Source organism: Salmo salar, chromosome ssa22, assembly GCF_905237065.1.
Source record: "Salmo salar chromosome ssa22, Ssal_v3.1, whole genome shotgun sequence".
Lineage (NCBI taxonomy): Eukaryota > Metazoa > Chordata > Actinopteri > Salmoniformes > Salmonidae > Salmo > Salmo salar.
In genome coordinates, this window is record NC_059463.1 from 60,494,091 (window position 1) to 60,504,437 (window position 10,347).

Sequence of the window (10,347 nt, forward strand, 5' to 3'; positions counted from 1 at the left end):
CTGTGCCACTAAAATACAACGTGTCTAACTTAAAATAACTGATGAAGAAGCGCATCATAAACCAGTCAACTGAACTAATGAAAGATCGCAAAACACTGTGGCAACTTCTACACAAAACGGACAGATTTAGTTTACTATGCACTTTCACCGATTACCAGTTAGCGCCGATGGGCAGTTTGCACCCGATCTACGACAGAGTCAAAGCTAATATCTGTTTAACACCTGATCTACGACAGAGTCAAAGCTAATATCTGTTTAACACCTGATCTACGACAGAGTCAAAGCTAATATCTGTTTAACACCTGATCTACGACAGAGTCAAAGCTAATATCTGTTTAACACCTGATCTACGACAGAGTCAAAGCTAATATCTGTTTAAGTTTCCCTTTTCAAACGTCTGGCGTCGGGAAATTTTAGCAAATTCAAGGTAAAAAAAATAAAAACACAAAAAAGAAATACAAGAATAGGGTGGTTTCAAATTCTTTACTCAGAGAAAATAAAAATCAGTCACTACAAAAAAAATGTAAGACATTATTTTAAGTTTACTGAAAAGAATAAGGCCGTTTTAACTCTGCCCTGCAAATGGAATTGTTAAGATTTAAGTGCTTACATTCAGCAAACATTTTGAGGCTGTCGAAAGTTCAAACTCTATAAAAGAGGAAACACAAAAGTAGATTAAAGGGATAATGACTAGGTTGCCCATTTACACAATTTCAGGGGACCAAATTGTTTTAATTTGTCATGTAGACTGTACCTAAGAGTAAAAATGTATTTTTATTTTTTATTCTCGCAACAACAAAAAAAATATTTATTCTACAATACGCCGTGACACTGCTTACCAAGTCTATCAGTCCATCCTCAGTGTACAAAACAGAAGCTGGTAAAAAAAGTTACATTCTGACCAGCAATGTCTATGCTTGAGTGTCTGAAAGCTGCACCGTGTAGAACTTCTGATCAACGTTAGTCCCTTCAGTCTTGTTGACGCGGTAGTCATGACATCATCCCGTCACTGCTCAATACAAGGAACGTATTTTACTGTAGTCCGTTAGACGATGCCGTCCTGACGTTTTCTTCTGGCTTCAACAGTAAAGAAAGACCTCTGGACTTAGCTAAGCCTCGTTGCAAAATGGACCCTTAGGCTAGCTAGGCTAAACCAAGAAGATCTCTGGAGATATCATCATTCACGCTGGTATTCAGCTAGAGTTTCATACAGCGGGCGTATCTGTATCACAGGGGATAGGTTCACCTGCAGGATCCTCTGGGCCTTCCTCCTCAGTTCCTCCACCGTGACGCAATCGTCCACTTTGATCACCTTCCACCGCAAACTGTTCTCGTCCAGCCGACACTCCTCCTGACGGCTCATCATCCACAGAGATTGTTCGTCCGTCCAGGACCGTCTGTGGTTTGACACATCAGTCTTGTAGTTGTAAACTCCTCGACCGTTCTGATAGATCACGGGGGCAGAATCTCCGATAAGGGCTCTGTTCCATTCCGGACATGAGGCATGGTACCTTTGACCAACCAAGGCCACAGCTTTAGGTGTTCTACCGGCGTTCGGCGATGGCAGTAACGGTATTCCTGAAAGTGTTGGAGGTTGAGAGTGAATCTGCATTCTCGCAGTGTGACCTCTCATTAAACCTGTAATGTTCGTTAGTTTCAGGTACTGCTGCTGCTGCACCTGGGAAGGTTGAATAGTTAGAATCGGAGGTCTGGAAAAAACAGATCTCTTGTGAGATTCTGATGCACTTGCACTACTCCACGACGCGTAATTGTTAGACTCCTTTTTCTTCTTCTTATTATTATTATTCTTCCGTCCCCTCTTCTTGCCTGGCCTTGGACCCTTGCAGGCCATGTCCATAGAGCACATCTCTGCCGGGAGGGTTTTTGCTGTACACGACCTGTAGCCGTACACATCTTTGCTCCGTAGCACTACGGGCTTATGGCCCTCTTCCTTAAGTCCTTGCAGAAAGGATACCAGTTCCTCAGTGTCTGAAAGATCTTTCGACATAGGGTTGAGGATCTGTAATGCCTCGAAAAGGACGGTCTGTCCCGCTGAGGCTATTCTGGACCAGGAGTTGACGGCCTTCTCCACAACCGGTTCTGTGTAATTCATGACATCTGCCTTCAGGTGAAATCATTGAGAGCTTCTGAAGTCAGTCTTTCTCTTCACCCTGTTGAGAGAATGCAGAGAGTAGAAGTTTCCAACAAATAAAACAAGACCAACTTAAAAAAATGTTAAAAAAACATTGCATGCTTACTGATGTAACAGATGGTAAGGGTCCCTAACGGGATCAATTCTATGGGGGGGGGTGGGACTCTGATTTAGACTTCTAAATTCAGATTCATAAACTGCAGCAATATGGACTGCATCTGCACAGACATCTTGGCAATAAGCTTGGAAAGCGGAGACGTCACATCACAAAAGTTAAAATGGAGGCTAAACAGTCGGAGACGTCAATTTTGGTGGCTGCATTACGTTCGCTTGTTAAGAGTGGTGCTAACTAGCTGTAAATAAGTGAATTGTTTCACCCCACAGCCAAGTTAGCACTAAATTAATTTACAGTTAGTTAGCAACCGCACTTACACTCTTTTGCAAGCTGCCATAACATTTGTTTCAATTGGTGTGTTTTCAGAAATTAGTAAGTGTCGTATTATCCAAAATATTTGGCTAGGTGAAAAACTGCCGTGTTGCTTAACCTGTTGAGGGCAGGGGGCAGTATTTGCACGGCCGGATAAAAAAACGTACCCGATTTAATCTGGTTATTACTACTGCCCAGAAACTAGAATATGCATATAATTATTGGCTTTGGATAGAAAACACCCTAAAGTTTCTAAAACTGTTTGAATGGTGTCTGAGTATAACAGAACTCATATGGCAGGCAAAAACCTGAGAAGATTCTGTACAGGAAGTGCCCTCTCTGACCATTCCTTGGGCTTCTTGACTCTCTTTATTCAAAATGTAGGATCTCTGCTGTAACGTGACACTTCCTACGGCTCCCATAGGCTCTCAGAACCCGGGAAAAAGCTGAATGATGTCTTTGCAGCCCCTGGCTGAAAAACATTAGCGCCTTTGGTAAGTGGTCTATCAGAGGACAATGAGACTGAGGCGCGTGCACGAGGCGACCCCATGTTTTTATTTTCTCTCTCTTTGAACTAAAACACAGTTTCCAGTCGGAATATTATCGGTTTTTTTAAGAGAAAAATGGCATAAAAATTGATTTTAAACAGAGGTTGACATGCTTCTAAGTACGGTAATGGAATATTTCGAATTTTTTTGTCACGAATTGCGCCATGCTCGTCACCCTTATTTACCCTTTCGGATAGTGTCTTGAACGCACGAACAAAACGCCGCTGTTTGAATATAACTATGGATTATTTTGAACCAAACCAACATTTGTTATTGAAGTAGAAGTCCTGGGAGTGCATTCTGACGAAGAACAGCAAAGGTAATCAAATTTTTCTTATAGTAAATCTGACTTTGGTGAGGGCTAAACTTGGTGGGTATCTAAATAGCTAGCCCTGTGATGCCGGGCTATCTACTCAGAATATTGCAAAATGTGCTTTCACCGAAAAGCTATTTTAAAATCGGACATAGCGAGTGCATAAAGGAGTTCTGTATCTATAATTCTTAAAATAATTATGTTTTTTGTGAACGTTTATAGTGAGTAATTTAGTAAATTCACCGGAAGTTTGCGGGGGGTATGCTAGTTCTGAATGTCACATGCTAATGTAAAAAGTTGGTTTTTGATATAAATATGAACTTGATTGAACAAAACATGCATGTATTGTATAACATAATGTCCTAGGATTGTCATCTGATGAAGATCAAAGGTTAGTGCTGCATTTAGCTGTGGTTTCGGTTTATGTGACATTATATGCTAGGTTGAAAAATGGGTGTCTGATTATTTCTGGCTGGGTACTCTGCTGACATAATCTAATGTTTTGCTTTCGTTGTAAAGCCTTTTTGAAATCGGACAGTGTGGTTAGATTAACGAGAGTCTTGTCTTTAAAATGGTGTAAAATAGGCACAGGAGTCGTTAGAGCACGATGGGACAAAGACATCCCGGCCAAACCCTCCCCTAACAACGCTGGGCCAATTGTGCACCGCACCATGGGTCTCCCGGTTGTGGCAGAGCCTGGACTCGAACTAGGATCTCTAGTGGCACAGCTAGCACTGCGATGCAGTGCCTTAGACCACTGCGCCACTCGGGAGGCCCTGTGAAGGTAATCCTTTCGAACGTAGCTTTTTTTGAACGATATCATGTAGTAGAAATGCTTAAGTGTTGCTCTACACTTCCTGGAGGACCGAGTTTTGAAATCAATAGAACTAGAGTATGAAGCTATGGAGATGGAGAAAATTCTTTGCTTTGAAAAGACAACACAGAAGGCTGTCGTATAAAACAGCTGTCTCCGCATTACATCTTTAAACTATGGGCAACCACGGCATCCGTGACAGAGGGAGAAGCGTTCATCCATGTATACGGGTAAGAGAGTTTAGCTAGCTACATTTACATATATTACACGTTTCTAAATTGTCAGAAAGTCATTTTCATTTCAAGTTAAAGTGTACCGTTACCTAGCTAGCTAGCTAGCTAACATTACGTGTATGATTTGTGTAGTAATATTATTCGTATCTCAGAGCCATTTGCATTGCTAGTTAAATCCTAATGTTTGCTAGCTAACATTGAACCTGGTTGGTTAGCTACCTACAGATGCATGCAGGGTAGTAACATTATGAGTTGGTATTATGGTTCATTGTTTCGCTGCATGTCTAAACAAAAGACTCCACTATGCAAGTAACTATATCAATAGAATGTTTGATGCCACTGCGACAACTGTCGATAGACGTAGCTGGTAAAGCTACTCTGATTTTAGAGCACTCTCGCCTGAGTGCGCAGAATAAGTGATGAGTTTACGAACGCTCAACACCCGCAGAATATGGCTGGTGTCAGCAAACGTTGGCAAAAAAAAGCGTAATTAAATTGTTGCCAGCAGCACAGTCACCAACACTCTGGATAACATGAAAACAGCCTAACCAGCTCTGCTAGGGAGAGTAAAATGGTCAGAGTGAGGTGTTCTCTCATTTGTGTCTGGAAGTAGCTAGCAAGCTAGCCAACATTAGCCAGTTAAGTTACAAGTTCATCAACTTTCAAAGCAGAATTACTTTCTCATTGTTCTTCAATTGTACTGTATGATATACCATTTTCCAGCTCAGGGTCTCTACTTCTATCCAATGTAAAAAAATAAATAAATACAAATAAAAAAATGCTACATAAGACCGAATCGAGCCGGTCGGTCAAATATTATTTGAATTCTAAATCGTATTATTTCACATGGAGATGTGGGAAGCTAAAAGGGTAGCAGCCGTTTTAAACTAGCTAGCAAGCTTCTAGAGGAGTAGCCTACAGCCAATTTGTAGCCACAAAACAAGGTAATGTAAAACAAATCTACATTTTCATTACATGTAGCCACTGTTCAAATATGGAGTTGGTTTTCTTTGATATTAGCTAACAGTAGTGATGTTTTCACCACAAAATGGGAGGACAACATTAGAATCTCTGCTATCGTACCCTTGTGAATGCTGCTATTCGGGGGGTCTAGGATCACATGGACCGGCGAGGGCATCATGTTGCCAAAAGACGACCGTTGCTTTAAACAAATCGGACTCCACCCAAGCGCACACATGGTAAATGACAGAGTGATCTGTGCATCGGCCTTAAAGGACTTCAGGATAGGAGCAGAAGCTGTCTACGCTTGTGTGCCTCTCTCCCTCAAGCCAAGTGGCTTTGGTTGGCTAGGTAGCTAAGAGCCTTCCTCCACGTTAGCTCACGTTAGCTTAGGAAACGATGAGTACGTTTACATGCACACTAATAATTCAATATTAAACTGATTATGGCACAAGGCAGAGTATGGCATTACTAAAACACCTTAAAAATCGGCATACGGTGATTAAAACGCCAGGTTTTCTGAGCAATCTGTCACATTATTCGGACATGTAAACAGCTTAAGAGGAATTCCAGTGGTGTATTTGATCTGCACATGGGTAGCGCAAGCTTCCCTGTCACGTGCGAATGAAATGAGTTCGGGAAAAAAACAAAAAAACATTTAAAGTATTAATTCTACGGTTTTCACATAGAAACTTTATGTCCAAACTCAGAACTAAATAGTCTTCGCAAAAATAACACGGTCACTGTCAAAACGTTTTAAACAAAACTATTATATTAACCTGACTATCCACAATAATGCTCCACGTCAACGTTTTTACAGAGCTTGCCTGTTGATTTTTGCACCGTATCCTCAATCTCATTTTTTTTTTTTAATTCTCACAGCTGAAGCGCTTTTTGGACTGCCAGTGTTTTGACGCCAAACGTCCAATTTAAATAAATTTGCTCGTTAGTCTGAAACACCTATTATTACTCTGAGGAAAAGGAACACGAACAGCACATTAGCACGGGGATGCAGTCGGCGTGCCCCATGACAGTCGAACAGTGAGAATTAGAAATGTTGTTGTAGTAATGAAGTAATATAACTAGGTAGTTTCCATGGAAAGTAAAGCCTAATTCCATATGTACTTACGCAAGAATCCAATTCGCTTGATAAAATTGTGATCCTACGTGTCGAGTTTCAAATTGTGGGGGGCTGCACACTATAGCTACACAGGACAGCCATTTTGTGTAGCTAACAAACTTTTGTACATCGCTCTGTTCCATACTTGCAGGTCAACTGTAATATGAAATACCATTGTAACGCACAATTTCTCCCCTTTCCAGCTAAATCAATGATGAGACCTTCACGCTGCCAGTCTCTGCATGATTGAAGAAGGCAATGGAGTCCTATCTGGGTCTTTCTCAAAATGGCGGGCGGAGAAGCAAAAGCTACTGAGTGATTGTGAAAGGGGGAGATATGTGTGGGGAAACGACTTTTTCACCCGATTTGTCCAACTTATCACCTCTAAAATGTAAATAAAACACTAAAAATAGTTTATATAATGTCTCATTACATACCTATTTGAAGGTTGGTGTCTAATTTTAATAGGGTTTTTAGGGCAGCGCTAAATTTATCTTCAGAAGTTAACTGCGGCTGTCACGGCTTTTGAAAGTCATGATGGCTCGCAGTGACGACGCAAAAAAAATTAAACAATTGATTAAATTAACTATTGATATACTTACGAGTAATTAACTTTACACTCACCATTGATCACTTCTTGTTTTTAAAATCTGCGCCTGGTGGAAATTCTGTACGGCACAGAAAGAGTTGCATAATTGTTTAAAGTACGTTACATCGTGACACATCACACTTTAACGTACAGCGTCAGAGGGGGTCTTTTTCTCAACTTTTCTCCAATACTATTGGACCATTACCATGTCAATTAACGCTGAATAGAAAACTTAGTTGACACCCTGCTTTTTGATGCCAACACAGTTGCTACAGTCCCATTAGTTTTCATTGCAGCCTCGTTTGAATGCCGCGGTCGCCCAAATTTACAGAGTTTATTAACCTGTCTGGGCTAGGGGGCAGTATTTGCACGGCCGGATAAAAAAAACGTACCCGATTTAAACTGGTTACTACTCTTGCTCAGAAACGAGAATATGCATATAATTAGTAGATTTTGATAGAAAACACTCTAAAGTTTCTAAAACTGTTTGAATGGTGTCTCACAGACACCATTCAAACAACAGAACTCATATGGCAGGCCAAAACCTGAGAAGATTCCATACAGGAAGTGCCCTGTCTGACAATTTGTTGTCCTTCTGTTGCATCTCTATCGAAAATACAGCATCTGTGCTGTAATGTGACATTTTCTAAGGCTTCCATTGGCTCTCTAAAGCCGCCAGAAAGTGGAATGGGGTGTCTGTTGTCTCTAGGCAAAGAACAGCAGCAGAATTTGTAAGTGGTCAGCCTGGGGACAGTGAGACTGAGATGCGCGTTCACGAGACTACTCCATTTTTTTCTTTCAGCCTTTGAATGAATACAACGTTGCCCGGTTGGAATATTATCGCTATTTTACGAGAAAAATAGCATAAAAATTGATTTTAAACAGCATTTGACATGCTTCTAAGTATGGTAATGGAATATTTTGAATTTTTTTGTCACGAAATGCGCGTCACCCTTCGGATAGTGACCTGAACGCACGAACAAAACGGAGCTATTAGAATATAACTATGGATTATTTGGAACCAAAACAACATTTGTTGTTGAAGTAGAAGTCCTTGGAGTGCATTCTGACGAAGAACAGCAAAGGTAATCCAATTTTTCTAATAGTAATTCTGAGTTTAGTGAGCCCCAAACTTGGTGGGTGTCAAAATAGCTAGCCGTGATGGCCGAGCTATGTACTCAGAATATTGCAAAATGTGCTTTCGCTGAAAAGCTATTTTAAAATCTGACACCGCGATTGCATAACGGAGTTCTGTATCTATAATTCTTAAAATAGTTATGTATTTTGTGAACGTTTATCATGAGTAATTTAGTAAATTCACCGGAAGCTTTCAGTGGGTATGCTAGTTCTGAACATCACATGCTAATGTAAAAAGCTGGTTTTTGATATAAATATGAACTTGATTGAACAAAACATGCATGTATTGTATAACAATGTCCTAGGAGTGTCATCTGATGAAGATCATCAAAGGCTAGTGCTGCATTTAGCTGTGGTTTTGGTTTTTATGACATATATGCTTGCTTTGAAAATGGCTGTGTGATTATTTTTGGCTGGGTACTCTCCTAACATAATCTAATGTTTTGCTTTCACTGTAAAGCCTTTTTGGAAATCGGACAACGTGGTTAGATTAACGAGAGTCTTATCTTTAAAATTGTGTAAAATAGTAATATGTTTGAGAAATTGAAGTTATAGCATTTTGAGGTATTTGTATTTCGCGCCATGCGATTCCACTGGCTGTTGACTAGGGTGGTTAACGGAGTTAGCTAACGCGCGTGTAGTTTGTTGCGTTTTGCGTAGGTTGTAAATTAGGCTTAAAACATAACACATTAGCCTACTGTTCTTAGAAGTAACAAGTAATCTGTATTACTTTTTACAACTAATGACCCAAACACTGGTAGTGCCCCTTGTGGTAGGGAGGAACAAATTCAGACAGCCAATCGTTTGTTCTCAAATTCCCCCCCCCTCCCAAAAAAATGTATTATTCAGAATTTATCTTAGTGCCAGGTGCCCTTTCCCCCCCTTTCTTGAGTGGGTATAACATTTTTGGTTAGTCCCATTTCAAGGCTAGATAGTGTGGTTTTAGATTTAATTGAAATATGACCAAATAATCTTACTAAGAAAACAAAGGGGATTACATTGAGTTACAAAACAATGAAAAATCACATTTATTTTCCAAATAAAACCTCAGTAATACGACGTAAATTCGACTTCACACAAAGCTAGCTAGCGTCTTCAACCGGGCCACTATACCACACTTCCCTCCCACAGTTAGCCAGCCACAGTTTGCCATGCTATTTATGATGTTTCCTTAAACGCTTTCTCTGCGTTCAACGATAAAGTTGGCGCCGAAATATTTTGAGGGGAAATGTCATTAGTTGAAGCACACGACAGCGACCGAGAAATACAAACAAGCAACAAACAACAAAAAATCCAAAATGAAACCTTACCTTTCTACGGTCCTAGGCAACCATCATTCGGTCTAGTTACAACTGAAGTGTAGATTAAAATGGCCGCAACAACAGTGGTGCGAATTGACAGTCAGTTTTTAAAAAAAGGCGGGGCTTTAGAGGGGGAGAAGAAGAAAAAAACAGGAAACCGGGTGGAATGAAAACCCATATAAGGAAGAAGGGGCGTTTTATGAACGTTCCATTCGGTTCCGTTCCCGTTTAGGCTTGATTTGAGTTTCGATTCTAGTATCATTTTCTCCGCGTTTCTCCTCCCTATCTAAGTCATCGTTCACTCGACATCACGGATTTCGAAAGCGTTTCGATAAGCGCAATGGACGCCAGAAGAAAAAAAAAAAAAGATGGCACGTTCTTCGATTGCAATGTTTCATTAGATATGCGGATAATTGGGGGTGCGCAGAAATGGTTTTTAGTACATAGAAAATACTTGCATCTTGAACATGTGGTATATTTGATATTAAATATGTACACACATGATATATTAGGCAACTCTTGTTTCAATGCAATTTAATGGCAATTCTGATATATGGATTTATTAGGGTCATCTTTACATCAAAGGATATAAATAAGTTCACTAAGAAGCAACATTGCAATGGATTTTCCATGTTGTGTAGGTTGATGAAATTATGCAATTCAGTGGACAAGGTTTTTTTGGGGGGATTTTTGTTGTTGTTGACATAATACATCTGTGAATATATTTGCCATATTGTATACAATTTATATCTA

General features: G+C 40.1%; 1 protein-coding gene across 1 annotated transcript; it reads right to left on the minus strand.

Moving 5' to 3' along the window:
- Positions 1-469: 469 nt before the first annotated feature.
- Positions 470-9,710, minus strand: ccdc71 (coiled-coil domain containing 71). The gene is made up of 2 exons (XM_014168399.2): positions 9,604-9,710; positions 470-2,171 (listed from the first exon to the last, which is right to left on the minus strand). The coding sequence occupies exon 2, from the start codon at positions 2,111-2,113 to the stop codon at positions 1,178-1,180; it is 936 nt and encodes a 311-aa protein (XP_014023874.1). The 5' UTR covers positions 2,114-2,171; positions 9,604-9,710; the 3' UTR covers positions 470-1,177.
- Between the last annotated feature and the right edge of the window lie 637 nt (positions 9,711-10,347).

Excerpts from the sequence above, each read along its gene's own strand:
- ccdc71 (XM_014168399.2), bottom strand. The coding sequence starts at position 2,113 with ATGAATTACACAGAACCGGTTGTGGAGAAGGCCGTCAACTCCTGGTCC.